The sequence below is a fragment of the Chiloscyllium plagiosum genome, unplaced genomic scaffold (assembly GCF_037043375.1).
Source record: "Chiloscyllium plagiosum isolate Xiang-an unplaced genomic scaffold, Cpla_swu_hap1 HiC_scaffold_1, whole genome shotgun sequence".
Lineage (NCBI taxonomy): Eukaryota > Metazoa > Chordata > Chondrichthyes > Orectolobiformes > Hemiscylliidae > Chiloscyllium > Chiloscyllium plagiosum.
This window is the reverse complement of record NW_028270139.1, coordinates 71,742,390-71,759,614: the sequence shown is the minus strand read 5'-3', so window position 1 is coordinate 71,759,614 and position 17,225 is coordinate 71,742,390. Positions and strand designations below refer to the sequence as shown.

General features: G+C 37.8%; 1 protein-coding gene across 6 annotated transcripts in view; it reads left to right on the top strand.

The window, feature by feature from the left end:
* The window catches only part of gabra4 (gamma-aminobutyric acid type A receptor subunit alpha4), a 66,337-nt gene extending 51,496 nt beyond the window's left edge, over positions 1-14,841 (top strand). For all 6 annotated transcript variants that reach the window (XM_043691699.2, XM_043691681.2, XM_043691716.2 and 3 more), the window contains exon 10: positions 4,039-14,841. In XM_043691699.2, coding sequence (XP_043547634.2) covers positions 4,039-4,581 — 543 coding nt within the window. In that variant the 3' untranslated portion in view covers positions 4,582-14,841. The remainder of the gene's footprint in view (positions 1-4,038) is intronic.
* Positions 14,842-17,225: the final 2,384 nt, after the last annotated feature.

Below are 17,225 nucleotides of genomic sequence, written 5' to 3'. Positions count from 1 at the left end.
TGGAAAGAATCCACTGGGGATACTTATGGCTTAAAGCCAGAGCTCGGTAACAGTATGCTGGCTAAAGATCTTAAAACGAGATTGAAGATCTTCTCACTCATTGTAGAATCTGTGATCATACAGGATTGGCAAGTCTGGAAAACATTCCTGTTATCATGGCAGTCAGATCAGAAGATAAAACTGAGCTAAGTTAGTGAGAAATGTCAGTACTGAGAACACAATTGAGCAGTCAAACTTACTTGAACTCATTCAGGAATCTTTAACTGATATTGTTTAAACAGCAAAACTCTTTGGTGAATGACCTGACAGTGCAGACTAAATGTCAGTGACAAAGAGTGCTGAGTGAGCAGCAATCTTTTAGTAATGCATGAGAATGGGATCAAATTACACTTGCCCAGTGAACAACCATGATGGACAATTTCTCATTATTTATTCCTTTATGCCTTACCTCATTCTATGGTTCTTGTTGGGAGCCCTCTGCATCATCCCTACAAGTGATTTGGTTTTTATCATTTTGTATCTCCTCCACCAGTTTCCACATCTTGATTTCCTGAATTGAGTTCTTCCCTCTCCATTGTGTGAACGTCATCATTAACTAACAAAGCCATCCCTCCACTGTTTCCTAGTTTCCCAACATTCCTAAATGTCCTATACCCTTCAAGAGTCAGGTCCTAATCCTACAGCCATGTCCCTGTAAAAGCGACCAGAACATATTTATTCAGTACATCCATTTTGTTTCGAATTTTGAATTTCTGACTTAATGTCTACACATAGTCAGTTTCAATTATTTTCATGAAAAGCAGTCTCCTATTGATGCATTTAGATATCTATTTTATTTTTCCTTGTGGTATTTGACCAGTTTGATATCAAGGTAACCTTAGTAGATGTTTTAAAACTAGGTCATGGTTCATTGAAAATTATTTGCTTTCAAAAGTAAATCCTACATATGAAATCAGTCAATGCATTGGGGCTGCACAGTTATACTATGACTTCAAAATGCATGATATTTCTGATGATCTCTTTATGATATTTCTGTACACAGACACAAACATTTAGCAGAGTTCATTTTAACTTCTGCATGGGTTTTGAATGAGGAGCATGGTAATGGTCTTTCATTAAGGCTGTGACCACAACCCAGACTCATTTCAGTCAAACCCAGTGGCATTCCAAATGTATTTTTCCAAACATCAGGAAATATGATCAGTCCAGAGAAAAATTTACAGAAGAGTCATTTTAGATTTGAAACATTAATTTTGCTTCACATGGAGAAAATGCTGGTACATCTGCTAAGTTTCCCCAGCATGTTCTGTTTTTATTTCCAAGGTTACCCTATTAGTAATAAGGTACATTCAGGATAGGTTTTGCTCATTGAAATGAAGAGGATGAGGATGCAGCAGACTGGATTACAGTTTTCAGCAGAAGTCGCTCCAGCCACCTTTAGCTTCCAGTGGCCATGGCAATCCTTTGTTAGGGTGTAGGTTTGCTCGCTGAGCTGTAGGTTTGATATCCAGACGTTTCATTACCTGGCTAGGTAACATCATCAGTGGCGACCTCCAAGTGAAGCGAAGCTGTTGTCTCCTGCTTTCTATTTATATCTTTCTCCTGGATGGGGTTCCTGGGGTTTGTGGTGATGTCATTTCATGTTCGTTTTCTGAGGGATTGATAGATCTATGTGTTTGTTTATGGTGTTGTGGTTGGAGTGCCAGGCCTCTAGGAATTCTCTGGCAGGTCTTTGCTTAGCCTGTCCCAGGACAGATGTGTCGGAAAACAGAGGAGAACCACCTATACAACGTATTCAAGAAGAACGGATACTCAAATACAGTGCACAGATTCCTCAAGAACAAACCACAACAAGCAGACCAAACACAGCCAGAAACCCTAACCACCTTACCATACATCAAAGAAGTTTCAGAAATGACAGCCAGACTACTAAGACCCCTCGGAATCCTAGTAGCACACATACCCACCAACTCTCTCAAACAAAAACTAACAAACTTAAAAGACCCAGTACAAACCATGGACAAAACCAATGTCATCTACAAAATTCCATGCAAGGACTGCCACAAACACTACGTAGGACAAACAGGAAGAAAGTTAGCCACCAGGATACATGAACACCAGCTAGCCACAAAAAGACACGACCCTCTCTCCCTCGTAGCCCTACACACGGATGAAAAAACCACCATTTCGACTGGGACAACACATCTATCCTGGGACAGGCTAAGCAAAGACATGCCAGAGAATTCCTAGAGGCCTGGCACTCCAACCACAACGCCATAAACTAACACATAGATTTAGATACCATCTATCAACCCCTCAGAAAATGAACAGGAAATGACATCACCACAAACCCCAGGAACCCCATCCAGGAGAAAGATATAAATAGAAAGCAGGAGACAACAGCTTCGCTTCACTTGGAGGTCGCCACTGATGATGTTACCTAGCCAGGTAATGAAATGTCTGGATATCAAACCTAGAGCTCAGTGAGCAAACCTCAACCTGAGCTACAAACCTTCAGAAACTTTGCAATGCTTTGTTAGTTACAGATCCCTGATTTGCATTTTAAGGAAGGCCTAAAAAGAGGCAGGCATTTCAGTTTATCACTGGGTGAATGAAAGTGAAATAGGCTGTCTATTGACATTTATGGGGCAGTAAGCCTATTTCCAGTCTATTATCATCCCTGCAACCTCAGGTTCTTCAAGTTATAATCAATTGTACAAACTCATTCACATGCAGGTGGAGTCATATTTTTCATTCTATCTGGATTACAGGAGGTTATTTACTGACTTAATGTAGAATCCATTCAACATCTATACTATTAATATAAATGGAATAAAAATTAGGAATGTTCTATCATAGGAGGGTGACTTGCTTCTCTAGGTTACAGCTGACCCTCACATAGCCTATGTGGTTCAAAGAAAATCATTATAATCCTTACTTGAATAAAGCTTTTGAAATCTGTTCTCTAATTTTTCTTCAATTTTTTTTTTTACAAAAGGATTCAAAATTACAGGAAGTTAAAGTGAAAAATTCCAAATGTGCAGCTGCCTGATTAGAATGTATGCATTACTTAGAAAGTTTGATAGTTAACTATAATAGTTAACCTCAAAGGGATCAATTACCTAAGATGCAACTCTGCTTCTTGAAGGCACCTTTTGAAATAAAGCGTCTTTCTCTTGTGGATATTGTGCAGTCTGATTATACCTCCTCAGAGATATTTTAAAGCGAAAAACAGTATGGTACACAATTGCTATGAAATTCCCATATTTTTTTCTGAGCCTCCAATTTGCCTATGATTTTATAATAGCAGTCAGGAAGGAAAAGCAAGGGTATTTGCATTTCCTTCAGGTTGAGAAGCTAAGTCTGCAGACTGAAGGTCAACATTGGAGAGTTCTGATCTGTAACCTTCAGGCACCCACTGAACCAATTTGCATAGTTTGCATAAGTTTTTATAATTCAAAGTAATTTCCTTTCTTCTCAATGCGTTCAATGCAATGCTGGTCAATTTGCGGAAGTTCAACTTTGTTGATTTGGATTTGGATGATAGGTATGCAAAAACGGTGGGGGTGAGTTAAATGTTCCTTTCCTATTCATAAGCAACACTGTTCTGCTCAGTCTTTTGTTGTTATAACCACCTGTTGAGCAGAGTTCTACTTTGTGACTGACTGATGCAAGCCAATAATTACTGGGTGAAAAATATTGTGTGCGCAGTGTACTTTGCTTCAAGGTATAACAGCAAATTCCTACATCTATTGGACCTCAGTCATTTCTCCAAAGTTTTGAAAAGGGAATGAAAAGATATTGGAGAAGTTGGTTTTCTCGAGATTGTAAGTTAGAATCCAGATTTTAAAGTGTTCTGTGATTAAATAGTTCAGCTTTTCCTGATGAACAGCTGGCAATGAAGAAATTTAGGCTGATAAATATTATTACTGTTAGATTCACAAAATTATTTCTAAGTAATCATTTTTTGCCATGAGATGCAACATGAATTCTTACTTTCAGCTACTGAGGCAATGTTTTTTCTCCATTCTCTTGAAGCACCCTGATTCAAATGGCAATTTGAGGAAGAGAATGAACTTCTTGGTGCAATCAGATATTCTTGCCAGTGAAAAAGATTACTTGGAGAATGATAGCAAGAGTGAGATATCAAGACCATCTATAATTGGCCAGGTACCTCCCTCAACTATTGCTTCACCTTCTTCTGTGCCAACACCCAGGAAATTTGGGCACACACATGCATCCCCTACAATGCCATTGGTGAGAAGCACACCACCACCCCCTCCTTGCACTCCAACAATAGCCTCATTGAGACCCACTCCAGTTCATCGCCAATGTGGAGCAACACTAGAGCAGAACCTGCTACCATCTAGACTATTTGGACAAACCTCAAAGCATTCTTCACCCACCACCACTTCATCTGCTCCAGTCCTTCCTCCAGCTTCACCTGCAAATAGTGGAACAAGCAAAATTGACAAATATGCTCGCATACTTTTTCCGGTTACGTTTGGTGCATTTAACATGGTCTACTGGGTAGTCTACCTCTCAAAAGACACCATGGAGAAAACAGAAGGTGAAATGTAATTTTGCTGCTACAGAAAAACCATATTATCTGTTAGAACATTTCATAATCCATCAAAAAATGCAGGGGTTTCATTTAAGGTTTATTAATCCAATGTGTACAGACAGCAGGGTTCTCAGAAATGGCTGATTTCAACTGAAAAATAGTCATTCAGACAGAGCTACCATAGCTTATTGCTGAGGACAAATGTGTATAGCTGGTATTATCGTTTTGCGAGGTTCAAATAAAGAATATATGTAAAGATAGCAAGTGGCACAAGCAGCAAAAACAGATACGCATCTGTATTTAAGAAAACTAAACAGAAATATTGAGAAACAAAACTGCAAGCTCATCAGTATCTGAAGGAGAAATGAAATGTTACCAGTGACAACCAAGCCCTTTCAGCAGAACTGAGTTTCTGACTTCTGTTTTTAACTGCAGACTCAAGTGATCAAATGAAGTAAGTTTCAACTTGAAGATCCACTGAACAAAAGATTAAATATTTTGTGGCTGTGCAAATACTTTAACGTGCAATGTCCTCTTTTCCAGGCTATCCAGAATATAACGAAGGAAAATAATTTATAGTTTAGTATTTTTATAGCTACTATTAATTTAAAATTATATTTTGTTTTAAGATATATTTGGAGACACCAACAAAATTTTTTAAAGTGGGTGTGTTTCTAATAATTGGAAAAGTGCCTATGAATTCTCAATAGAAATCAAATATAGTTAAAACAAGGTGAGACCAGAGCATCATTAGTAAACCTATGTTCACTTCTAGTGGCAGGTAGGATGCACAACCATTGAATAAATAGAAACTGTCAAAAACAGAAGTTAAGCCATGACGGCAAGATCAATTTTTCCTTGCATTCACATTTACTGAAACCCATGAAGCTTCCACACCATGATATCAGGCAGCTTTTGAACTTGACAATGTAACACTGAAAGGTTCATTGGTTTGTTTTGTAGACAATGTATTTCTGTACAGCTGATTGCACTTCTCTTTTTAGAATGGGAATGTTAATGACTTGAAAAATTGATAGCAAGCAAATGGTTAAGTGACATTCTACAGCCTGCAACAGGAACAAACAAGCAAAGAGTTCATGTCCTTCTTGCTCAAGACAACATCAGATGGTTGATGTACTGTCCCCTTTCTGCTCAGTTTTTGCTTGGGCTTTCCACTGGGCAGCTCCACATGGATCAGGTAGTTTTTTGGGCCCACTGAGTGGTCTATGCAACATGAATGTTCCACTTATTAAAGGTTAGTTATGAAGAAGATGGCATCTCTAAAATAATTCTACAATATTTTTTGTGGGACTGGGAGGAGCAGCCTAAATTTCTAAAATGAAAGCAGAAAGTGCTGGAAAAACTCAATGGGGTCTGGCAGCATCTGTGGAGAGAGATAGAGTTAATGTTTCAAGTCCAATGTGCATCCTTTGGTTCTCTAAGATAACTCAGTACATATTCCTAGATCATTATTTTTTAAAAGTAGGCATTAATATAAAACAATGTCTGTACTTTATTTTCATATCAACATTTCCATAAAAGTTAGCAAAATCAAGAAAGAATTGCCCCTCTTATCATGTTAGTGATGCCTTTCAGTATTTTATGGAGTTAGGTTATTTCATCTCTCAAGGTCTGCCTCCAAAACTGTTTCAAAGGTATACACTTCATGTGTTGCATTGCAGAATTATAAATGCTTCCCTTCTTTCCAAATCATAATTGCCTTTTCTAATATAAAGTGCCAAAATTGTCTCCAATTCCAACTATAGTGTTACCAAAGAATTGCAGGGTTAAATTACCTCTTTTCATTTGCTACTGTGACATGTATGCCAGTTAATCTGTTAACATCTTCTGGCTGACTAGATGTTGTTAATTGATTTCATGCTCGATCATTGCATTTCTCTTTACAGTGCACATTAGCCTGCCTTTTTATAACAACAAACATGGGTGCTCTTGCGATGGAATGGTAGTGTCCCTACCTTGTAAGCCAGATGACCTAGTTTCAAGTCCCACCTGCTCCCGAGGTGTGTAACACTATCTCTGAACAGGTTTGTTAGGAAAATATATAACAACAAGTTTGATCCTAAGCTGGCCCATGGCACCATTAGCAGGCAGTACTGAATTTCTAATGTAAAATTGATCATTTGAATAGGCTAGCCACACAAAAAAATTACCTACATAATATTATTTTTACTGTGCTTTTATTTCATCCCACTTAGAATTGCTGTAGCCCATAAAACCACTCAGATTGAAATTGGATCTCAATGCACTCTTTCTGTTGGCATAAAGAAGTGTAAGGCTCAATTCACATACCAATGTCCTGCACCCCATTGATATGTGAAACATGTTGCACTCAAAAGTAGTGTATCTTTAGTTGTAACGTAAAATAGATGCTAGGCCTTTTAGATGTTTGAATGAATACGCCTGTAATATCATGTTTCATCAATAATGTCATTTCTCCATTAAATACCTATCTTTATAAAACATTTCACACCATCTTTACTTTATTTCTTCACAATTGCCTCTTTGAACCCTGGTAGAAATATCAATCTTTATGACAGCTTATACCAATTATCCATGACCTACCTTAAAACATTTCAGCTTGTTTTTCTGTTTATCACTGCTTATTACACTTTGCATTTCATTTTCCTTGAATGTTATTTGACTCTAATTCTTAGTCAGCAATAACTATTTGTTGATGAAGGTCTTTGCCTTGCCATTGCATTCTGTTTTAGCACCCTCAATGAAATAGGTCTGTAGGATTCTTCATTGACTGTCATGGATGAAGGAGAATCTTTCTGTCAAAGGTTCAGGTTCAATGTAGCTAAACTGGCGACCTCAGACCTGAAACGAGATGCCGATGTATCAAATTTGTATAGTTTTTCTAAATCAGTCATGTCTAGCAGCATTGTTACCATACTCATAAGGTTTTTTTCTCCTCAGGAATGCTTACAGTCTAATAGATATTGAAAATGCTCACTTTAATGACCTTTATTTCACTTCTGTCCTTTGTGTGAAAGAAGATCACTTCACCTTCTTGTTTATTTACTTCTGAATGCATTTTCCTTCACTTTTTAAAAAATCATTATTTCATGGGATATGGATGTCACCGGCCAAGCCAGTATTTAATGCCAATTTCTTATTGCATTTAAAAGCCAACCATATTGCTGAGATTCTGGAATCTGGAATCTTGACAATTGACAATTTCTTGGTTAAACTCTTAATTCCAGACTCTTATTAAATTCATATTCTACCATCTACCATGGCAGGATTCATACCCAAGCTCCAGAAAATTATCTAGGTCTCTGGGTTTTTATTGTTGAGCTATACCACAAGGTCATTACCTCCCCACTTGCCCCTCTCTATTTCTCCTCTCTGAGAAGTTGAGTCTTACCTGGTCTTAACAGCCCAGGCATCAGCTGTCATCTAATAAATTCATTAAGTGAGAGCCCAAAGATTGAAAGAGTAGCTTTTCACATTGGATTTTACTTTACCTTTATTGTAATCATAAGGGGGTTGGATAAGATGAACAGCAAAGGCCTTTTCTGTCGGGTAGTGGAGTTCAAAACTAGAGGGCATATTTTTCAGATGAGAGGAGAAAGATTTAAAAGGACCTGAGGGGCAACTTTTTTTACACAGCGGGTGGTTGTTGTGTGAAATGAACTGTCAGAGGAAGTAATAGGTGCAAGTACAGTTACAGTATTTTGAAAAACATTTGGATAAGTTTATGAATAGGAAGGGTTTAGACCAAGGAGAACCAATGGATGTTATCTACCTGGACTTCAACAAGGCCTTTGATAAGGTGCTGCATAGGTGATTACAGAGTAAGATAAGGGCCCATGGTGTTTGAGGCAAGGTGCTAGCATGGATAGAAGCTTGGCTGTCTGGAAGAAATCAGAGAGTGGGGATAAAAGGCTTCTTCTCAGGATGGCAGCTGGTGACAAGTGGTGTTCCACAAGGCTCAGTGTTGGGACCACAACTTTTCACTTTATACATTAACGATCTAGATGAAGGAACGGAGGTCATTCTGGATATGTTTTCAGACAATATAACGAATGTAGAGGGACAAGTAACATTGAGGAAGCAGAGAGGTTGCAGAAGGATTTGACAGGTTAGGAGAGTGGGCAACGAAGTGGCAGATGGAGTACAATGTGGAAAGTGAGGTCATGCACTTTGGTGGGAAGAATAGATGCATGGACTATTTTCTAAATGGGGAAAAAATTCAGAAGTCTAAAGTGCAAAGAGACTTGGGAGATCTAGTCCAGGATTCTCTCAAGGTAAACTTGCAAGTTGAGTCAGTAGTTAAGAAGGCAAATGCAATGATGGCATTTATTTTGAGAGGACTTGAATATAAAAGCAGGGATGTACTTCTGGGGCTCTATAAAGCTCTGCTCAGACCACATTTAGAGTACTGTGTGCAGATTGGGCCCCATATCTCAGGAAGGATGTACTGACCTTGGAGTGTGTTCAAAGGATATTCATGAGAATGGTCCCAGGAATGAAAAGCTTAACATATGAGCAATGTTTGAGGACTCTGCTTCTGTACTTGATGGAGTTTAGAAGGATGAGGGGGGGATGTAATTGAAACATACAGAATACTGAATGGCCTGGACAGAGTAGATATTGGGAAGATGTTTCCATTGGTAGGAGAGACTAGGACCTGAGGGCATAGCTTAGAGTAAAGCGAAGATCTTTTAGGATGGAGATAAGGAGAAATTTGTTCAGCCAGCGAGTGGTGAATCGATGGAATTCATTGCCACAGAAGGCTGTGGAAGCCAGATCACTGAGTATATTTAAGGCTGAAATAGATAGGTTCTTGACTATCAAGGCGATTAAGGGTTATGGGGTGAAAGCAAGAGAATGTGTTGAGAAACTTATTAGGTAAAAACAATGCTGGAAACCAGATTTTGGATTAGTGGAGCTGGAAGAGCACAGCAGTTCAGGCAACATCCGAGGAGCAGCAAAATCGACGTTTTAGGCTAAAGCCCTTCATCAGGAATAAAAGCATTCCTTTTTTTCTTGAACATTATTTAATTCCGAGTCTTAGTCAGCAGTTATCATTTGTTTATCAGGGTGTCTCCATCACAATTCTCATTTGAACATGTAAAGTTCTGTCAGCCATTTTAAAATATTTGTTTCATTTAATCTTTATGCTTGAGTATTTCTTCTAAAAATATGATGATTTAATGTTATGTCACAATTCCAAATGGAGAAATAACATTACTGAAATCATTGCTAAAGACAAAAAATAGGAGTATGTTTAATGTTCAAACCATATTTTATTCCTGATGAAGGGCTTTTGCCCGAAACGTCGATTTTGCTGCTCCTTGAGAAACTTATTAGCCATGATTGAATGGTGGAGGAGAATCAATGGGCTGAATGGCCTAATTTCTGCTCCTACATCTTATGGTTTTATGGTCTTTAGTGGGATATGGGCCAAATGCAGGTAAGTGGAACTAGTCTAGTTTGGAAAAATTGATTAGCATGGACAAGTTGATCCGAAGGGTCTGTTTTCATGCTGTATGACTCTATGACTCTATAAAAGCTAGTAAAACCTCAGAGAAATGCTATAAACATCATTTCTGTTATTGTCCCAGAGTTTCTGGAACTCTGTTACTCATACAATGAGTGGAATGGGAAATCTGATAGAAATTGACCCATTCCATGTCAGTGAGCTATTTCAGTTTGGAAAAAGTGAGAGAGGAGATATCACAATCAACCTCTTCCCAGAATGTAGAACAGTAGAGCACAGTACAGGCCTTTTGGCCCTTGATGTCGTGTTGACATTTTATCCTACTGTAAGATCAAACTAACGTACATACCCTTCATTTTACTATCATCCATGTGCCTATTCAAGAGTCGCTCAAATGTCCCTAATGTATCTGATTCTGGATCAGTGGTGCTGGAAGAGCACAGCAATTCAGGCAGCATCCGATGAGCCGCAAAATCGACATTTCGGGCAAAAGCCCTTCATCAGGAATAAAGGCACCAACCTTCGCATAAACCAAATCACCCGCCAACATTTCCGCCACCTCCAAAAAGACCCCACCACCAGGGATATATTTCCCTCCCCACCCCTTTCCGCCTTCCGCAAAGACCATTCCCTCCGTGACTACCTGGTCAGGTTCACGCCCCCCTACGACCCACCCTCCCATCCTGGCACTTTCCCCTGCCACCGCAGGAACTGTAAAACCTGTGCCCACACCTCCTCCCTCACCTCTATCCAAGGCCCTAAAGGAGCCTTCCACATCCATCAAAGTTTTACCTGCACATCCACTAATATCATTTATTGTATCCGTTGCTCCCGATGCGGTCTCCTCTACATTGGGGAGACTGGGCGCCTCCTAGCAGAGCGCTTTAGGGAACATCTCCAAGACACCCGCACCAATCAACCAAACCGCCCCGTGGCCCAACATTTCAACTCCCCCTCCCACTCTGCCGAGGACATGGAGGTCCTGGGCCTCCTTCACCGCCGCTCCCTCACCACCAGACGCCTGGAGGAAGAACGCCTCATCTTCCGCCTCGGAACACTTCAACCCAAGGGCATCAATGTGGACTTCAACAACTTCCTCATTTCCCCTTCCCCCACCTCATCCTAGTTTCAAACTTCCAGCCCGCACTGTCCCTTTGACCTGTCCGGACTTGTTCGACCTGCCTCGCTCCTTTTCCACCTATCCTCTCCACCCTCTCCTCCCTGACCTATCACCTTCATCTCCTCCCCCACTCACCTATTGTACTCTATGCTACTTTCTCCCCATCCCCACCCTCCTCTAGCTTATCTCTCCACGCTTCAGGCTCTCTGCCTTTATTCCTGATGAAGGGCTTTTGCCCGAAACGTCGATTTTGCTGCTCATCAGATGCTGCCTGAATTGCTGTGCTCTTCCAGCACCACTGATCCAGAATCTGGTTTCCAGCATCTGCAGTCATTGTTTTTACCTAATGTATCTGACTCTAGTACTACCACTGGCATCTTCCTGTTCAAACTCAATATTTTTAATATATCAAACTTAAAGTCTTGATACCCAAGTTTACCTTTTTATTTGCCCTTGTGTCCTTATCAATGGGAATGATTCCATTCCTACAATGTGGGGTCCAGAACTCAATACAGAACATTAGATCAATTCAAAGCAGTGCTTTTGACAATAGCAATAAATGTCTTCACATTCATACTTTATTCTTCTGTTAATTTAACCCAGGAACATATTTGCCATTATTACTACAGCTAAGCACCAAGTTAATGGTTTCATAAATTGAGCACTAGAACATTTAAATATGTCTACATGTTTCTTTGCTAATCAACAGGATGTTCAAACTACAAAAAAAATCCTGGAAATACTCAGACCTGTTTCTCTCACAGATACTGCCTGACTTGCTGAGTATTTCCAGCATTTTTGTTTTTATTTCACATTTCCAGCATTTGCTTTTGTTGCTTTTGTGTTATCAGATTGCTTGATTTAGTTCATAATTCCTGTTTTGAAATAGTTAACATTAATGTATGCTGTGCAATGTGGCTTCTGCCTCCAGTATGTTCATCAGCATGAGGCTGGGAAATTGGGTGGTTGCCCACATGTTTGTGGTGTACAAAAGTTCTGCTGTTTGAAAGATGTTTCGCCAAAAATGTAAGATATCTCCCTCACTATCATTATGGAATCATTAGTGTTGTGTCCCTATCTTAGTTATCTTTCATGTGATGATGTGATGTCAGCTTTTCTACTTCTGCATAAGCATTTACCTGTCTGAGCTGGCAGTTATGGCAGAGTCCAAATTATTATTACTTGTTGGCATTATTTCAATCATATTAACTGAAATTGCTCCCAACAGTTTTTTTTCTGTTATGCTATTCACCCTTTAATGCTCATGATATTATGCTTCACCAATAATATCTCTTCTCCAATTGACATCTGTATTTACAAAACATTTCAAACCATCTTTGCTTCATTCCTTGACAATTGTCTCTTTGAAGCCTGCTAGCACATCAATCTTTTTAACAGCTTATTTCAATTATCCATGAACTACATTAAAACATTTCAGTTTGTTCCTCTATTTATCACTGCTTATTATACTTGCATTCCTTTTTTTCTTGAACATTGTTTAATTCCGAGTCTTAGTCAGCAGTTATTATTTGTTTATCAGGGTGTCTCCATCACAATTCTCATTTGAACATGTAAAGTTCTATCAGCCATTTTAAAATATTTGTTTGTTTCATTTAATCTTTATGCTTGAGTATGTTTTCTAAAAATATGATGATTTAATGTTATGTCACAATTCAAAATGGAGAAATAACATTACTGAATCATTGCTAAACTTAAAGACAAAAAATAGGAGTATGTTTGATTTTGAAGGTAAAGATTTATTTATATATTATAGCCAATCTGTATGTATATGAGGAAAAATAATACTTTAAGATAAAATATTGCACTGTCTTGCTGAAATGTATTGGTAGATTCAACGAATGATATAAATTGCTATAATTCTTTTCAGTTATGAGGAAACATTAAATGAGTTCACATTCCACATTTTTAAAAAAATGCATTTTTGCTTCACAGGATCTCTTTTACAATAATTATATTATCAGTTTGTTGCCTAAATTATGATTTATGTTTTCTGTTGAATTACCGGGCTTTGTAAACAAATAAGGAACGTATCTGATGAACATTGAGAAATAATTTTTGAAGGGAGGTTGTTGGAAGAATTTTGGCAAACTTTAGTAGTACAAATATTAAACATTCACATCAAAAGCTTCAAAGAGTTTTGAGGGTACTCCAGAAACCCAAATCCATTTTTTGAATCATGTGGAACATTGTACTCTTGCCTGTGTGTTGTACGTCCCCTGATAAAGTTCTGTGCTAAGTTAGGTTGTGATATTGATTGATGTCCTGTGGAACTGTGAAATTTGATTGTACATACAATGTATAAATATTCTGAATAAATATGTTATTCAATGCATATATGTATGTAACATTACCGATCACAGTAGATTTTAGAAGACTATATTGGTGAATCTTTTCAAGTTAATTCACTTGATTTCAGTCATTAAAGAACGATGTTCTGTAACCTCCTTTGCATTCCTTCTATTGAGAATCCAAAGTTTTCATATTTGTTAACTAAATGTGTGCCTCACTGTTACCTACCTTCTAATGAAGCCCCTGCAAAAAATAAAATTATTGTATGAATAAAGTATTAAAAATGCTTGCCATTATAGCATTTAACTATCCCAGGCCCTTTATTTTATTTATTTGAATGTAACATTACATTTTATAGACTTTGTATGACATTAATGACAGTTCAAACAACCACAATGAAAGAGAATGTAATGTAAACATGCACATTTCACACTTTAAATGTACTTTTTGAATGTGATATTGAATAAATGTGTTGATTGATTAACATACCATGTACTTGAAAAGTGCAGGCCCTAGACAAATGTTATTTTGCAAGCAAAAAAACTTCATGCATTATTCGTGTACTTCAATTTTGGGGTTTGACTTAAAATGTCAATTGTTTATTAAAGCAATATTCAGATTCTAGTGAATTTCTGTATGTAAGTGTGAATGATGTTAAAATTATCACGATTTTGGAGGGCTACCAGTCATCTGGCAAAATGAATTTCCAGTTGTATTGAAATCTTTTTAGTGTGTATCTCTTCAGTCACTTTAACAATTCTATTTTTTTGAATGATACAAAATGCATCAGAATACCATAAAGTGAAGGTACTGATATCGAAATGGAAGGACCACAAAATGAGAAACCTTTGCTTTCTCAAAGTGTGAACAAAAAATAAACCTGTCGCTTTGAGAACTGAGCATTGAATGAAAGGGCAGATGCCCTCTTTTGTCCTTGAGCATTAAATAGCATGCCTGATCATTGCGCATATAGGAAATTTGGATGAGATTGTGCACTTTTACTCGATTTTGCATATGTTAGTTTGGATAGGCTTTGTTACTGGTGTTGTATTCTACTTACTTAATTTTGGACCAATGCATCTCATTAAAGTAATTGCTTACACTCAAGTGCAAACGAGGCAGAAATAATTAATAGTAAATTGATGTCAATATAATATCACAAAGGATAGCACCTTTCCTATGGGATCACTGACTTATGATATCCTTTTCAAGAAACTTTGTAATTTTTATTTGCATGTTTTTGAATCATTCTTTATTGACTCATACATGGGAATGTTAATATTTTACAATTTTACCTGCAAATAGTCCTCACAGAGTGGTTGTATATTACATATGTATGCTTTATATTCTAAATAAATAGTGAATACAGAAACTAAATCATTTCCACTTACTTGATATGATTAAAATAATGTTTTTGAATCAATTTTCCAATAACTCTTTAATTATCAAGCATATATTCTCATTTCATTTAATTATTTTCTCTTTCTGTTAATGATCATTCACATATTTGTAGAATTGACCAAACAAAATGACTAGTGTGGTAAAAAAAAATCAAAATCTAGTCAACAATGCATGAAAATGCCAAGATATGTCCTCAAAAAGAAGGATAAATCCAACATGGCTAACCAGCACTCCAACAATATATCTTCAGTTATCAGAAAAATGATGTGAGAAGGCAGTGATATCAAGGGATGATTACTCAACAATAACCTATCACTGATATTCGGTTTGAGTTCCCCCAGGGCCACTTGGCTCCTGACCTGATTACAATCCTAACACAATCATGAACAAAATTCTCAATTCCAGGGTTGTTAATGATAACAACAAAGTAACATTTGACCAATCACGAAGTGGCGTCAAGGGGCCCTAGCAAAATTAAAGTTGATGGAGATCGAGGGCAAAACTCTCTACCGGTTGGAGTTGTACCTGCCTTAAGGAAAAATAGATGTGGTTGTTGGAAGTCAATCATTTTAGTTCCATTACATTATTGTGCGAGTTTCTCAGGGTAGTGTTCCTTTTTGCCAAACCATCCTCAGCTGTTTCAACAATGACCATCCTCAGCTGTTTCGACAATGACCACCCCTCCACAATAAGGCCAGAAGTGGGGATTGCCTGGTGTTTAACCCTATTTACAATTCCTCAGATACTGAAACAGTGTTTGCCCACATGCAACATGATTTGGACAATATTCAATCTTGAGTTGCAAATAGCATTTGCATCTGATAAATGCCAAGCAATAACTAGCTCCAGCAAGAGTGAGTGTAACAATCTTTGCTTGACATTCAATGACAAAACTATAAGTGAATCCCCCAATATCAACATCCTCAGGGCTACTATTCACTAGAATAGTAACTGGACCAGCTACAAGAGCAGGTCAGAGGTTGAGAATTCTATGGAATGTAACTCATCTCACAATTGCTGCCTTGTTCTTCTAGTTGGTAGAATTTGTTGTTTTGAAAATTGCTATTCAGGAGGCCTAATGCACAATTCCACCATCAACAAATCACAAGTCAGAAATGTGATGGGATATTCCCCACTCACCTGGACATGTACACCTCCATTAATACTCAGAAAATGTAGCAACATTCAATACAAATAGGCTGGTTGATTGAGTTAGAGCTCTGTGGAAGGGCCACTGGAACCAAAATGTTAACTCTGGCTACTCTTAACAGATGCTGCCAGACCTGCTGAGTTTGTCCAGCAATTTCTGTTAGTGTTTCCATTTGATCCATACTACATTCACCACATAAAGCAATCTGTCCCTCCTTTACTTTGGTTTACCTTGGTAGCAGTGTATACCATCTCTAAGAGCTAGTGCAGCCACTCACCAAGACTCCATCAGCAACATCTAACAAACCCACAAAAGTTACCACCTAGAAGGGCAGGTGCAAGGGAGTATCACGGATGAAAAGATACCCTTCAAGAAAGTACTTAAAGGGATAGATAGCGTATTAGAGATAAGAAGTTTAATCTGGTTGGGATTTTAGAACTAGTGGAGTGATTTAAAAACAAGATGAATGACACTTCTGTCTGAGATGAATAGGATTATTATTACTCAGAGTTATGAATATTTGGAATTCTTTACAATGAGGGCTGTGGAAGCTTAGAGTTTTGAGTATGTTTATGGTAGAGATTGTTATATGTTTGATTATCAGTGGTGTAAGGGATTATTGGGTAGGGGTAAAAGGAATTGAAGCATTTGATCAGCAATAATTGTATTGAATTCTATTGTATTGAATACTGAATTCTATGCTTCTAAGTCACATACTAATCTGACTTAGAACCGTATCATCATTCCTTCACTGACATTGAGTTAAAGATTAGAAATTACTTTTCTAACAGCAGTATGGGAATGCATATGGCATAGATTGTATTATGGACTAGACCAAATCCTCTCAAAATATTCAAAAGATAGTCTAGACTCTAACATTTTCTTGTTTTAGAGGTAAATGCAAAATGTTGCTTTCCAGATACAATTTTATTGGTCAGGCTACTGGATTTAAAGCAAAATGCACTTTATTCAATCACTATAATTATAATACAACAGAAGAAAGAGGAACTTGGAATAACTTAACTTGATTGGAAAACTTAATAGAATAATAGATTATTTTACCACTAAACGGTAACTGTTCCAACATCGTAACATCCCATAAACACACTCTTGGCAAAAGGCAAATTCAGAAAACAGAATTGTCTCTGATGCTACTCCAGCAGCCCAGAGAAAACTCAGAGAGAAAGATTCACTGCCTTCCAACCCTGCT